The following is a 16,359-nucleotide window of genomic DNA, read 5'->3' on the forward strand; positions in this document are numbered from 1 at the left end:
CCGGCTGTGGGTAGTGTTGTGCCATCCCAGTGTAACCAGTGCTGCAGTTTTCTAATGACATAGGATGGAAAACCAGACTCAAAACTGTTGCTGTGAAGACTATGACACATGAGGTGAGGCAGCCATGCCGTTCCCAGCTGATGTCATGGCTAATAATACAAAGCAGCTTGTATTGTGTCAGTGTGAATGCCTCCCTGGTAAAAAACATACAGAGAAAAGAAAGACAAGGACACAAAGTACAACATACAGAAATGATTTTACAACTCAATGCACCCGCTCTTATGATGTTTTATCTAACTATCACCATAACAGTTTATGTGTTGCCACGGCTAAGAACAAAAGAGGGAACACCCACTTGAATAATGTGAAACTGTTGAAGCCCCACCTATAGCAGACACTATTAACAGTAGATAGCATCCAGCAAAGCGTTTGTGATTAATATGGTCATTGAAAAACTCCCTGCACACTGGAATGTGACCTCAGGCAGCAAATCTTATGTTTGTGTTGCCAGTGCTCAACATGCCTTTTCACTTATGATGGCATGTAAATAATGCCATGGGAAAGAAGGCTGGATCATTTGAAGTCAGGCAGCAGCATAAAGAGTGTGTCCAATTTGTTAAGCAAGAACTGTGAAACATAAATTCAAAAACACAAGTCATTGTTGGAAATAAAACATTTATTTATAAAATAGATATATTAAACTTTAGATTGCCACTGTGCAAATAAGAGCAAGCACTGTATAAAACACTTTATAATGTTTGACATCAAATGTTAAGTATAACATCCTACAATATGATTTAATTTTATCTCAGAAAACTTTTTCAACACAATTGTTTTTAAATTTTAAAGCAACATTAACAAAAAAAAATCTGCTTTATGCTGAAAACTTCTACAACAATTCATTTTAATCTTAAAACAGAGGAAAACTGATGAAAATAGCGTATTTATCAACATTACCTCAGCACTTACTGGTAAGTAGCAGGATGAAATGCAAACCTAAAGACTAGCCTTATGTCAAAATTATAACTTTTCAAAGTAGTTTGATCATCAAAACAATTACACAGATGTACATCCCTCACTGATGCCATGCAACGGTCCAAACTAAAAACGTTAAAAATGCAGATTGCAGACCTGCAGTCAAACACTGTACATACATTCTAATCCTTAAACCTATACTGACAATATTAAACTTACTCATTTAATGTCTTTTTGATATGATAGCAACCACCACTTTTGGAAAGCTAATCATGCAGGCAAAAAACAGTCTGTATCAACCTCACGTCTCCTTTGTGATTATGAGAGAGAAGAGAACAAAAAAACAGGAGACAAGCAGAGATTACTGTACATAATAGATTTTAGCCCATCATTCTTCCCGTAGACAATGAAAGTCGACAATCACAGAGACTTGACAGAAGGGAGGATTTAAAGCAATTGTTCTGCTTTCACAATTCTGTCTCTTTATCTCCTTCCTCTTCTAAGTAATATTCATCATCTGTTGTTGTGTCTGAATTGCTGTCTGAAGACTCCTCAAAGGTGCTAAGGCTTGACACATAACCTCTGGAGGGAAGATGCCCTCTTGAGGACTGGGTGTCCACTGGCTGTGGTGCTCCTGATGAGCTGGGAAAGTTAGGGGAGGAAGGGCTGGGAGGTTTGGATATGCGTCTAGACACTGGTGACAGAGGAGGTGTTGGAGGTGGGGTTGGAGGGCCCTCTGTATCCCATGCAAAAGGACAAACGTTTATGTTGGGACTCCAGAGACGAGATGGCTTTGAGGTTGTGGTAGTACCAGTTGAAGTAGCAGGGACCTCTGAGCTCCAATTTGCCAAGCGCCTTGTCAGTGATCGAGGAAGAGATCTTGATCTCATTTTACCAGGGTCACTGGGGAAATATGCCATACTGCTGTCCTTACTGAGCTGATAATCATATTCTGTGGTCCCAGGATTACCAGACCACTGATCCAAGTCATCACCTGTGCCTCCACAACTCAAGGCAGATTCAGAGAGGTCACCCACACTCATGAACCTGGATCCAGTAGAGATGCGACCAGGCCCTGAGGGTCGACTGGACAATACCGAACTCACAGAAAACGTCCTCCCAGGCTCAATGCCATACTTTAAGTCTGCATAAGAGGATGCCATGCAATCACTGTCCTGTCCTGGACCTACACTTGGAGGGCCAGTGGAAGCTCGGCTTCTTCGTGAACCCCCCAGGCTGATCCCCTCTCCCAGCTCACATGGTGAGGAGGATTCTCTGCGACGCTGTAGTTTTGGGCTGTAGAAGACACTATCATCTGTAGCATCTGGTGTTGTAAATGGGGACACAGGGGACAGAGAGGAGAAGGGGGAAAAGGGGCTCCTGGGGCTGGATGTGGACTTCCTGAACTGATTAGGATAAGCAGCGGAGGGGCTATGGCTCCTAATAGGACTGGGATCTCTACAAGAGAGGAACTGGTTTGTTGGTTTATAATCTGTCTCATCTTTGTAAAAGTCAAATTGATGTGTTGTTGGGCTGTGGATTACCAAATGAGGTTTGTTTTGACTTTCCATGTGTATTGCACAAGCAATTTGCTTGTCTTGGTCAGTTTCTTGAGTTGATTTATCTGGCCACATGTAAAGCTCATCTCCTGCCACTGAGTTCTCAGCAGCTGAGGGTGATATCAGACTGTATCTGTTTTGTGTCCATCTATGTGCATTCTCTGCTCCCTTTTCACTGTCCTTCAGCACCATCCCGTTCTCCTGCTCTTGCTGCTCTAGTTTTTTGGTACTCTCAACAGTGATATCACTGACATCACTTGATCCACTAACAGAAGGCGTTTGGGAGGCCCGCTTCCATTTCCATGGAAACGATACATCATCCTCAGACCGTCTAGTGCTGAATGTTTGTTTCAGTCTGTTAAGGACCTGGTCCATTTTGTTATTAGACTTGCTGGACCTGTCTGAGTCTGACCTCGACAAACTGGAGCTTGGTGTGCTGACACTCTTCTTCAGTGCAAACCGGCTTCTTTTAGGGCTTTGGTCATTATTGCTCTCCATCGAAAAAAATCTGCTCTTACCCAGTACACTCTCCTTCACTCTTCTCTTAGAGCTTTCACCAGGAGGCTGACTCTCTGTTGAGCTGCTACCAGTGGAGCTCTGATCTGAATGACTACATGGTTCTCTTGGCGCTTCCTTGCTCTGTGCTCTGTGTGACTGTTGACTTAACTTGGTCTCCACAGAAACTGGTGTGTTTGCAGTATGTTGCAAAGGTTTAGGTGTGGTGTTCTTTGAGGCAGATGAAGCTGTATCTACTTTAGATTTAACACTGTAAACCAGCGTCTCAGTTACACATGTTGAGGAGTTTTCCGCCTTATGAAATCTGTTGTCAACAAGTAATAGCCGATCATTCTTTCGATCCTGGTTGTTGTTCTTACTGTGATTATTGTTGACTTGATCAGTGTCTGACACCCCACACTTTGTACCTCCTTGAGTAGCAGTTCTGTTTGGGAAAGGCAAAGACAGGGGCTGAGCTAGGCTGGCAGCTGACTGAGGGGGTTTGGATGTGGACATGGTCGTGGCCCCAACTGGTTCAGTACGAATGGAAGAATGAGGGATATACTTCGACTGGGACTGCTGGAAGAGGGGGGATCTGGGTATTAAAGTCTTGGTTTCTCCCTGTGCTGACCTGCTAGACATGAGAGTGGAGTAAGGAGGGGAGCTATATCGAAGCTTATAACCACTTGAAAAGTCAGGAGGGAGGGAGAGAGGAGCGGAGGAACGGCACTGAACTGTGCCAGACTCAGCTGATAGTGTCCTCTCGTGTCTGGGAGTGGGTCTTGCCTGGTCAAAGGTCATGGCATCACTAGGTATTTGCTTAGACTTCTCTTGCTCTCTAGATATTAACTCGGCAGAGTCAGATGATAAGGATCGATACTTCCCTCCTTTCACCTGTATGCTGGAGGTCTTAGGGCTAGGGGAGCAAAGAGAAGATGTGTTTGTGGTTTGGCTGCTTGATCTTAGAAAGGAAAAGATGGCTGGAACTTTGCCACTTTGTGGGGACCTAGAGGAAGACAGAGAGCTCGTTGGGACTAGAGATGGCTCTGGCTTCTTGACTTTGGTCTCAGAATCCTTCAGATCCACTGAGTCCTCCCATGTTACTCGTCTCACTCTTTTTCCCTCGACTTTGGTCCGCAGTTTCTTTGGGTTGCTTTCTGGACTGCTTGAGAATGTCCTACCCTCTTTAGGACTAGAAGTGTCTGAGTAGTTGGGGCTGGTAATGACAGGGGTGGCAGGAGGGGTTAAGAGAGAAGAAATAGTGATAGTGGTGGGGAAAGATGCAATGGCAGAAGTGACAGGAGGGGAGAGGGGGGATGGGCTGGAGGCAGTTGTGCCTGCAGGGTGGCTGCTAGTAGTAAAAGCAGAGCTGGTGTTAGCAGTGGATACGGGACTGTAGTTTCTTTGAGAGGAAGCGTTGACTGTAGAAATCTGACTGGACACAGTTTTAGGGTGGAGATTCTTGTGAACTGAAGCATAGCTTCTTTCAAAGCCAAGAGGTGTGGCATTGGCTGTGTTGGTGAATTTGGGTGTTTGGGAAGAAGAGCCAGTGTATGATGACGCATGAGTGTTGGTCTGTGATGCAACTTGATGAGAGTGGAAGGAGGAACTAGTTTTAGTGTTTGGGGTTAGGGGGAGACCAGAGGTGGTATTAGAGGTAAGAGCTTGACTGTTGAGAGTGTTGGTGGTAGCAAAAGAAAGAGTTGGTTTAGTTAACTTTTGAGAGTCCTTGTTGTGTGAAGAAGCGGGGGTGCTGTTAGTGTTGGATGTACAGTGATTTTTGTTGTATTTGCTGCTGCTCTCAGTGGGTGTATTTGAGCTCTTGAGATTTAGCAGAGCAGGCGGTAATTCAGTTACATGTGCTGTAAGTGGACTGTTATTTACTTCATCCCTGCTGAGATCCTTGAGCCTCAGTGTTGTTTGCTCTGTAGCTCTGCTAATTTTAGAACTAGACAAAACATCAGGCAAACTATGAGGCTTTGGGGGTTCTCTGTTGTTTAAACTGGAGCCATATTGCTCTTCGACAACCCTGTCAGATTTGTGGTCGAATGATTCCTCAGCATTTTTTTGTTTGGGGTTGTGAGTTCCTCCCTGTATCTTCATAATAAGGTTCATGTTACCTTTGCTAACTGACTCTGTTGTGTTATTGTTGTCTCTGTTAGTGGGGATTTGACAATTAAATCTGCTGTTATCATTTGGACTTGCAGAGGCAGAGTCTCTATTATTATTGCTGGAGGGAAAAAAGGGCGCGTTTGGTTTTTCTTTGATGTTCATTGTACCGTTGAGGGTTAGAGAGGAGCTGTCTTCCTGGTTAACCTGTTTCCACCAACAAGTGGATGTCAGGGTGGTCCTTCTTGGGAGGGCATGGGTTTTTAGGAGGGCTGATCGCTCATAGGGGGAATGTCTGGGTGAAGAGGCAGAGCTCTCTGAGAATACATTTGTACTTTTGTCTGAACCCCTGAGGCTCTCTTGCCTCTCTGATGGGTCACTACTTAGAAATGCATGTTTTGAACATGAAAGACTGGACTGCGTCCTATTTATTATTTGAGGTTGCTGGGAAAAGGGTGTGTCTTCCATGTCTTTGTTCAGGGGCGATGATGAAAAGAAACATGATTCAAATGTGTTCCTTTCTCTTTGATTGGAGGATGATGGGGAAAGGATAGGCCCAGTTTCAGTTGTGCGATAAGAAATGGATGATGGTGAGAGGAGGGGCTTCACCCTCTCTTGCCCGTTATTATTGAGAAAGGTTTGAGAAAGGTTTGTTGAGAAGAATTTTCCATCTTGATCACTTGGCGAACTCCTCAGAAGCGAAGGTTTTTTCTCAGGGAGACCAGAGCCTGTATTGGCGTTCCTGCTATTTGAGTTGACTCTTCTTAAAGACAGAAGCAGACTGCTGGTTGTTGGTTTTGAACTTAAATATGACATTCCTCCTTGATGACCAGTTTGTGGATTCCTCCTTTGTTCATTTGGGTCGAGGGAGAGGGGTGATAAGGGAGATGTAATTGTGGGTACATGGCTTAAAGCATCTGTATCCATTTTTCTGTTGTCCATCCTTCCAGAGTTTACATCCAAGGAGACAGTCTGAATCATTTTCCTTTTAGAATCATAGTCCAAGCTTGCAGGACCACTCTTGGTTGACCAGCCCACTGTATTCCTCCTGGTACTCAGAAATGGCACCCTTAAGGGTGCTTGCAGTGCATCTGTTGATGACCTGTCCACAGTATTCTGAAAGTGTTCATGTGCCAGGTTTTCTGAAGTGTTTGTCACACCTTGTAAATTCCCCTGGGCTTCAGAATCGCCAGTTCCCTCAGGTCTTTTGGTCCGTCTTAGTCGGCCACTCCAGTGTGGGGCAAGAACTGTTACCACAGTGGAAGACAACATCGTTTGAGTAGGGCTGGATAGTTCCACACAATCAGTATGTTTCCCAAGCTTTCGGTGGTATTTTATATCTTCTTCTATCTCAGCTGATCTAGTGCCAGTCCTTGGTTGTGGCTCACATTGAAACATGTGCAAGCCATTACACTCATGTGGTCCAAACTCCCCATTTGAGAAACTGTGAGTTTTACTCAAGTCTCTGGTAGACCCCAGTTCATTGTAAACAATTGTGATAACGTCTTCTTTCTTGGGTAGAAATGGTATCCTGTCAGATAATGGGGAGTCTTTGGCTACCGTTATAGAGGTGTCTGGTGACGTTTGTCCATTAACCTGTTAAAAGAAGAAGAATTACTGCAAGTTAGCATGGATTGTATACATTTATTTTTTCTGCCAAACATCTCGAATCTGCATTATAAATTAATATCTTAAATTTTGTTGTCACATCTATCAACTCATAAGAACACAATATCCCACACTCGTGTTTTTTTATCCACTGATGGGCTATGTTTAGCTGTATCATTAAAGCCCAACTCTTTTCATAGGTCAACTTCATATCATACCAATGCAAATTACTTTCATGCTGAAGTAAAATGCTTGCTGGCATTTACAGTGAGTAGGCAACAGTGGCCTGCTATTTAATTTGCAAACTGTGTGCTGGCAGAGGCAAGAGCCTTGCTGAAGCTTCTGTTCCCATGGTGTAGCTATTTAAGAGATTCCGGCCTTGACAAACAGGTTATTTTGAAACACGTGAGATTTCCAAGGACACACACACACACACACACAAAAGGCACACACACCCTCTCCCTTGTTATACTTAAAATAATAATCAATCTGAAGTTCAAGAGTACGCAATGTCACTTATTATGTTTTGATGTTATTATTTCATGTGGGTTTCAAAAAATGTCAGTGGCTTTTAACATGTTGCCTTAGGTATTGATTGGTTAATAATATTTTGAATTAACTGGGAATGAGAGGTGCAATTTAACACTTTCAAGATAGTATCCGGCATTGTAATAATTCCAGCATGAACCCTAAAACATTATGATATGAATGATTAAGACGGTGGCTGATTCTTACCTGACTGCTGCTCTTCTCAGTCTCTGCGCTCTGTGTATCAGGTAAACTGACGGAACAAGAGAAAGAAAGAGAGAAACAGAAAACCATTAGGCAACTAGTAAAGATTACACCCGTCACTTAACTGTAGACTGCACAAAATGTACAGTATGCAAAAAATGTAATGGTTACCCTGTAAATGAAAACTTAGCTGCTGTTGTATTTCCTTAAAATTAGAGCCAAGGGGTAATCATAATATATCTAACGACATTGTTGCACAATAAAGAGTTACAGAAATATGTTTTTTATTATTGTTATAGGTTATTGTTATTGCAAAAAATCAAAAATAAAAGCAGTAAGAAGTAAATCTGACAAAGCAGTTTAACATCTATTTGACATGCAAGTTTTGCTCTGGTTCATCATGTAAGCTGCACAGTTGTATGCACATGTTTAAAGAAAATCTAATTTTAATGTGGTCCAGCACTCCATACCACTAAAAGATTCAGTGCTGGTATGCAGTACCAGGAAGAGGGGACAGCATTTGCCTGACTAAACCAGGTCAGCAAATTTGAAAGATTTTCGAACTTCCTAGATCAGTAACTCATTAGTGAAATGTTTCTGAAACACAAACTATGCCTCATTCCAACTGTAGTATGGTTGATGAAAACCGAAATTTCATCAACATGCAGTTCTCTCTGAGCTGGACAATGACAAAGCTCTGTGAGGAAAGTACGCAAGGACCGTCCACAATATCCAACCCCAAAAAGAGATACTGCAAAAATATTCTGTATTTTTACTCTTGTAAAGGTTAGTATCCCAAAATCAATTCACACATCAATGGTTTACTGTTAGTTAGTCCAACACTTAATTTTGAGAAAAAGGGCTTTTACATATTGCGGATACATTTTTCTTAGGAAAAATATTAAATGACTTCATTCTTAAACTGTGAGTGCCCCCAAAATCACCTTGAATACTTTGTCAGCAAAAATGTGCTCTTGCATAATTTGGGGGAATTTTTGTTGAAAAAAAAAATCAATTAAATCAGTCCTACGCAGTGTAGTATCCCCAAATATTTAATAACCTCACTTTTGTTTTTTAATGTGCCCAATGTTCTGAAAATTCAATTTCGATTCAATTTAAAATCAAACCAAACTTTCGAAGTTTTATCAGCAATCACAAATGATCCTTTGGCACTATTTCAATAAATAATTTGCTTTACATGGCCTCAATTGTTTATCATATCTTTCTACACCATACAGTTGTCAAAAAATGTAATCAGTGTGTTCAGGGATGCATTAACTTGGGGGCGGGAGGAGAACAATAAGAAGCGATGAAGGTTGGGATAAAAGCACCGGCAAGAACTTCAATCTACTTTTCACGCCTGTATGTGATAAACACTTGTCTGAGACTCATAAAATAAGCATGAGGGGAGTTGTTGTGCAATGTTTGATATTGTGTGATCTTGATTTGTTGGGTTAGGTTTCACACGGCAAGACTTCAATACTGAAAAATAGGACCGATCAGCCAAGAACATTGTGAACATGATAATCAGGGCGTGAAGATAAAACTGTTTCATAATTTTACTGCTGATATAACAAAAAGTTAAAGTGACTAAAACACATCAAGAATAAAACTTTAAGTGTAATTTCTTTAAAAATATCACGCATCATATGGACACACCCGGTCTTCTTGTGTTTCGCTGTAATGTTTTTATGTGAAACATTTGAGGGCTTAGATGTCTCACATTTGTCATAGGAATGCCGATCAACAGGAAGGTCCGCATTCCTCTGCTCTGTCCCTTTCTTTCCCTCTCCCTTCACTTAACACTTTCCCACTATCACATGTGCACTAACGTCACACCTCTTAGAAGATATTTCAATGTTGGACATGACAGCACATGGATTGCACACGGGCGTAGCGTGCACACACAAGATCACACGCAGTGAAACATGTCTATATAAGGTCATGTTGGATGAAAAGACGGCATGTGGCTAGCAGACACTAAAACAGGCGTGTTCCTCTCTTTAACCAGTGCAGCCAGGTCAATCAATGATAAGGCTACTGTAATCTCCAGCATACATTGAATCAGACACAACAGCATGCAAATATGCTTAAGGGAAAATGTACAGCACATGCTCATACAAAGCTTGCACACCATACACACCGTCAAAAGCTATTAACATGTCATAACAGATTAGATTTAAAGTCAAAATTAACGTAATCGGAGCTTCTGTAGAATTAACCTAAAACGAACTTCAGTGCTGGCTTAAGGAAGAAGATTATCAGCCCACAGGTAGTTGATTTGTGATAAGATAAATGAGGAAGGTAAAGTCGGGCTTTCTGAAGAGCATCTATGTGTCTTCTACAGGATACCAGGACATGTAGTGTGAAGTAACAATGCAAACAAATGCATACATACTGTTAACTCACGGAAATACAAACGCACATGAACGCAAACATACCTGACCTACTCTTAAAGGTCACATAAGTGGGTGCACTTCCTTGTTTACAAAAGGAGCTGACCCTCCCAGATAGCTTGTCACAATCTGAAGTATGCAGACAGGTTCAGTGGTTCAGTTACTGTTTGACTAAATGTTAGTGAGGACTTGTGATTTCATCTCGGAGCACAACTAATAATGCCAGATGGGCCTATTCCAAACAGCTCCAGGGCCGCTGGTATGCCAAGCTTACCAACGCCCCATGGTAAGGAAAGTTTTGGGAATGGCATGAATTATTCACGATGCCAAGCAGATAATAATGTGAATTTCAGTTCAGCAGAGATGGGACCATGTCATTGTTTGCAGTCTGACAAGTCCCGAGTTCTAAACTTTGAGTCGTAAATAAGTCACAATACGCTCTTCTCCAAATGTAATGTCATTTAACAAAACGTTTTTTTTCGTTTTTTTTAGTTTCGTTTTTTAGGAACTTGTTGCATCTCCATCTATAAGTTTTGACAAGCACATTTTCTTGCTGTAATGTTTTTTTTGTACGTGAACAAAATTATCTTTGGCATTATTTGTTCCAACTGGCACTCAGTATCATAATGTTAGTTTTTCATTGGAATATCCTGCAATTTAATTAAATGCTCTCGGATTGGTTCAAACTAATGGGATTTGGGTAATTAAGCGTCATCTTGCTGGGAATGGTGTTAATGTTAGCTGATTCAGGAAATGAAGGGAAATTAATTGATTTGTGGCAAAAAAACATTTTTTTAAATAACATACTTTTTAAATCCTTGGTCCTTGGGGGAAGGTATCAAGTATTTTCAAGTCAAAATTCCTGAAGTCTGAGTGAGGTTACAAGTCAAGTTGGGCTGGAATTTTTTTATTTTTTATTTTGTCAAACCCAGTCTGAAGTCATCCAATTTGTGACTCCAGTCTGATTCAAGTCCAAGACATGTGATTTGAGTTCACACCCTTGCAGATCAGTACATGATCTCATTATGTTTGTCTCAGGGTAAATCTATTCCTTTTCTCCTTGCTTACCTGTGCAGACAGGTGTCGAAATTCTTCTTGAGTCTTCGCTCTGTTTTATCAGTGCCTGAATTTCTGGAGAGTCTGAGGAGGAGGGAGGAGGTGAATCTGGGTCCACTGGGCTTCTGACTCTCGACCTTTGAATCACCACAACAAGCAGCTTCTCCCTTTCTTACTCTGTCCGCTCTTAATATTAGTGCTGTAATAGATTCAGAATGGGGGATTATATTCTGGTCACTACTCTAAATGTTAAAGCTTAATAGATCACTGAAGGTTGCAGACATACTTGTTGTGTATAAAATGTTGTGCAATGTGTGTGTGCATGTCACCTTTGTGCGTTTCCTCCCGTGTGACGGCTGATGGGTAACACTGCTGTCCCGTGTGGGTTTGATCATCCTGATGACTTGCCTGCTTGAACCTTTCATCGAATGTTTCATTCTGCTGTTCTCTAAAAAACAAAAAAACAAAACAAAAGAGAAGTTGATGGAATTAATTGAAACTAGTGATCAACTAATATCTTACGACTCTGGTAAATGCTGGAAAAATGCTGGTTGCAGTTCTTATATCACTGGTCACAGTGCAGCCTCATAATGAAACAGCACTGTTACCCTCAACTGAGGGTAACATCAAGCTGGATTCATGGTGAACACAAGGGGTTAATAGTGTAATTTAAGCAATTTTGTGCATATTCTACATCCCTTAACCGTAAACCATTACATCACACAACAATCAAACTCAAATTTTAAGTGCCCAAATGTCTTTCAGCAAGTTTGTGGCCTTTCAGTTCAAAGTGAAGCTGCAACTACAATTATTATGATGAGGAATATTTTAATCATTAAACATTTTGTCTTTAAAATGTTATAAGATAGTAAAAAACACATTGCTAGAGCCCAAGGTGGCAGAGCATTTAGATTAGTGCTAAAGGTTCATCGAGGGGAAATGTAACAGCCCGTATCTTATCGGCTCTACAGAGCTGGACAGATAAGCGGTGGTTATATAACAATTCCTCTCTGCTCACTCCACACTTTCTCTTACAACCAGAGCTAGCACACCCACTCACACAGTCACTAAAACATGCACGTCATGCACATTTGCTGCAACCCAACGCTGAACCTACGCAACTGTGCCAACCGCTGAGCACGATGATGACACCAAGGCGGTTATCTAAATATGTATATGTGTGTCACTGCAACCTTTGCACGTTAAAAAGAAAATACATTTAATGACAGCTTCGGTCCGTCACAGGATCTCTTTTTAAATCTGAGTCAGCAGTGACAGTCTGGAGTCCTTATACAACCTGGGGTGTTTTAATTTTTACCTTTTTGACCTTTTTAATTACAGGGACCATTTCTAAAGAGCCTCTCCCTATCCACCTTGCCTTCAGGGGCGAAACCTCAGCCTCATTAGAGCTTAATCTCTGTTTGGCTATTATCAAAACCAGACATGACATGACATGAGAGAGACATGGGTAGAAATCTGAAAAGGAAGGGAGGGAGATCTTCAGTGCCAAGGCCAACACACCTTCCTAGTGTTTGGGTTTGAGTGTGTTTAATCCTCCCTCTCCCCGAGGCCACAGGAGAAATCACATCACATCACACCAACATGCTTGTAAACTTGTAGGTAACCGTGTTTAGATAGCTGCAGCAGGACGTTGATGATTGAGCATTAGGAGCTGCTGTTTAGATGGCATTCCCAACCGTCCAAAATGAAACCGCATAAGTTTGCGCTACAGTGATTGCGACCAGGTTTTTATTTCAGCAGCTTTCATCATTTGATACACCTGCAGCTCCACAGTCACGTTTAACTCTCCTTTTGTTCACCTGAGCTCAAACATACAGTGTCTGAAGTGTGTAATAGATGGGATGGCTTTTTATGAAATTGTTTGACAATGAGGCTGTAACTTAACCATTATTTTTATTATCTTTGAATCTATTATTCTGTTCAGTCTATAAAAAGCTGAAATCTTCAATTTGCTTGTTTTTGACATCAAACCAGGGTTCCTACAGTTTAAGGCAAGTGCAATTTGTAAAATTGGTCTTAAATTTAATTACAAGTGGCACTGAAAAGGTCTTAAAGTCAACAATATTAAAGGAAAAAAAACAAAACATGTACCCACATCAAGTACTTAAGGGTATTTTATTTTATTTTTCAAATACTTATTGTAACATAAAACATAACTCTTTAGGGATGTTAGTGCATGAATAACGAACGCACCTCCAATTTGTAAGCATTTTTGAGACTTCTGAAAGATTTATTTAATTTTAATTCCATCGAAGGCTTTATTTTTAGATTAATGGATTCAATGCCTTTTAAGACTTTTTAAGGATCTGCAGGAACCCTGCATCAAATGTTAAACCAAAATATATTTAAATAATAAAAGTTTGTACTTTTATTATTTAAATATCTTTTGGTTTCCATCATATAAAAAGCTGGAATTTTTTCTTTGATGATTATGGCAGCATTTCACTTCAGAGATTGCACATTGAGCAATTTCAATGTTAGCATTTTCATTAATTCCTGCTAATGTATTAACCAAATCATAAATTCAGTGATCAAGAAAATCAGCAGACTAATTGACATTGAAAATATTAATCAGTTACAACCTTTCATTTTTTATGTGTTAGATTTTTCTGCTAGTTTATATAAAAATTTCCATTTCAGCTTCCTTTTATTAATATAATCAAATCATATTTTCTTTCCTTTTTTTCCAGTTTAGCTGAGCTGCTCATCAAGTTTCCTGCGTACCTTCACCTCCGACTAACTGCCAAAGAAACTCCAGCAGTACAGGTATTGCCAGTTGGGAATCACTGATTGGTTCCAATAATCGATTAGTAATTGTGTGGTTTCAGCTTCTCAAATGTGATATTTTTTTCTGCTTTTCTCTTTTCTTATAACTTCGTAAATTGGCTTTCTATAAGTTTAAGATCATGAACAAGTCGAGCAAAGAATTTCAAAATGCCAGCTTGATATCTGGGAAATTCTAGTAGCTGTTTTTTCTTTATTTTCTAAATTTTGTATGCATAATACTTGAAAAAAATGATGAAAGTAATTCATGAAGAAAATAAGTATTGTCTGCAGCCCTAGTGACCTACTTGAGAGGAGTAGTTTTTCAAAACTTGATGATTAGTGACCTCTAATCCTGTGTTGACAAAACATTGACAAAGTGCATCCTCCAGCCAACAATGCAGCCATGTAGCGAGCACGTTGTGTGGACTATTTGACCTGCGTCTCAGTTTGTTTTGGTAGTTCCTGAGCTGATGACTGATTGTTATCTTTGTAACGCTCTTTGGGCTGTTCCATTATACCCGGTGTGTCTCAAACAAGTATGTTGGTGTATTCTTCACTGGAGGTCAACCTTACTGTGGGTGTGTGCCCAAATCTGCCAGCTAACACTTACATAACCACATGGATCCAGCCTCAACTAAAGTGTGGGTGTGTACTCAACACTGAAAATCGCATGTAATGTTCTAACAACCGCAAATGATTTACACCCTAAACTGCTTTTAAGATTCAACCAAAGACAGCTTAATGACTTTGCAGTGACTGCATGTGTTGTAACAAAAGGTAGCCAGGACAAAGTGAGACTTGTTCTGTTTGCTGCCACACCTTCCATGACTGTCAGACTTCCAAGAGAAGTGTTTATTTTTGGGCCTATATGGGCCTATGGATGGGATATTAGGATACACAGTAGGGAATTAGCAGGAGGATGTGCAGATATCAACAGGGGTAGGGTTCTGGACATGCACAGACAGCAGCATTGTGTATCCATGGCACTGCAGGCCTGGATGTGCATGTATGAGCTCGCCTGCTAAGCCACTGGAACCAACTAAAATACAAAAACCTGATCATGCTGGTTTGCAGTATCTGGACTGTAGTGTGGGTTTAGTTTCTGACACACAACAATGCAAATGTGGGCTCAGGTATGCATGTTAAGTATATAACAGGGTATATTATAAATGCATGCAAAATACATAAAGAAGTTACTCTGCTTGGATATTTCTAATATTAAACATCTGGAAATTGTGCCTAGGTGCGTCACCGCACACGAATTAGAAAAAGACCATCTCACACCAAAGCTTGCTCCGAAATCTGTCAATTTGCGCACACAAAGACCAATGAGATCACATTTAAATGACAGTCATTAGCATCTGTTTTTCGACAAGATACCTTTATTTCTTATTTTAAAAAACATATAAAACATATTTTAGTCAAAATATGACTTTCTTCACAAGTTATTCCCGCCTCCTGCTGCTGTCAAACGGCGTATGATGGACAGTGTCCAGCGGTGACTCAGTTGTATAGAGGTTGAATTAATGGAAAATCTTAGCGCCGAATGAACTAAAATTACGACAAAAACCGTGACACGTTTTCGTCTTACTGTTAGAGACGTATATATCCCAGACGAGTGTTATTACATTAAATGTACATATTTATAAACGCAGTTCGGCGTGGGTTTCTCTCCCCTCACGAGAACGGCTCGCATCGCGCGGTTAAAAAGTCTCCAGCAAGCAATCGGAGACACAAAAAGTGCGCAGCAACATTTAACAGGTCGTAGTGAACTGATATAAATACAAAATGAGTTCAAACTGCTTGTTAAAATGTAATCAGAAGAGATTTTCACCTACCGTGCAGTTGTAGTCCGTATTGCTCGTGCTGTCCTATACAGAGGCGTAGCTGTCTCTCCACCTACAACTCTGAGCTCCAACTCTCCTGCGTCACTTGTTGACATCCTATTTTAACCGGTTCAGTCAGCCTTCATTACTCAAGCTGCCAAGACAGTGCATCTCAAAAATGTAGTGTGGAATTTACCTGAGAACAGGCAGTAAATGTGAATGTCACCGTGGAGGTGAGAGTTCAACACCTCCTGACAGGTGAGCGGAACAAGTGCCACCATACAATTACTGCAGGCTGCGTCCCGTTCCACGAATGTCTCCCCCCTCGGTCATTTCCTTCTCAGGACACTTTAACTGCTCGAGGTTCTATATCAAGGACACTCAACTTGCTTAGGGGCCACTTTTGTATACTGACAGGTGGTCAGGGGCCAGTCACAGCAGCCCATAGTCTGTTTCTAGGATTTTAGAAAATTTTTAGGATTTTAGGACGGTTGTGGGATTTTAAGACAGGATATTTTTTTAAATAAAAATGTTAGGACGTTCTCGGATTTCAGGGTGTTTCTAAGATTTTAGGACTTTTTTTGATTTTAGGACATTTCTAGGACTTTAGGACATTACTTGGATTTTATGATGTTTCCAGGATTTAAGGACATTTACGGAATTTAGGACATTTCTGGGATTTAAAGGTGTTTCTAGGATTTTAGGATATTTCCAGGATTTAAGGACATTTCTAGGATTTAAGGACATTTCTGGGATTTAAGGACATTTCTAGGATTTTAAGATATTTCTAGGATTTTAGAAGATTTCTCAGAATTA

General features: G+C 40.7%; 1 protein-coding gene across 1 annotated transcript; it reads right to left on the reverse strand.

The window, feature by feature from the left end:
- Window positions 1-658: 658 nt before the first annotated feature.
- zmp:0000000991 (mucin-5AC) lies at window positions 659-15,674 on the reverse strand. Its single transcript, XM_042510303.1, has 5 exons — window positions 15,556-15,674; window positions 11,260-11,378; window positions 10,943-11,129; window positions 7,482-7,527; window positions 659-6,734 (listed from the first exon to the last, which is right to left on the reverse strand). Exons 1-5 carry the CDS (start codon window positions 15,657-15,659, stop codon window positions 1,443-1,445), a joined length of 5,748 nt encoding a protein of 1,915 aa, XP_042366237.1. The 5' UTR covers window positions 15,660-15,674; the 3' UTR covers window positions 659-1,442.
- Window positions 15,675-16,359: the final 685 nt, after the last annotated feature.

This window comes from Plectropomus leopardus, chromosome 21 (genome assembly GCF_008729295.1).
Source record: "Plectropomus leopardus isolate mb chromosome 21, YSFRI_Pleo_2.0, whole genome shotgun sequence".
In the NCBI taxonomy this organism is placed as follows: domain Eukaryota; kingdom Metazoa; phylum Chordata; class Actinopteri; order Perciformes; family Serranidae; genus Plectropomus; species Plectropomus leopardus.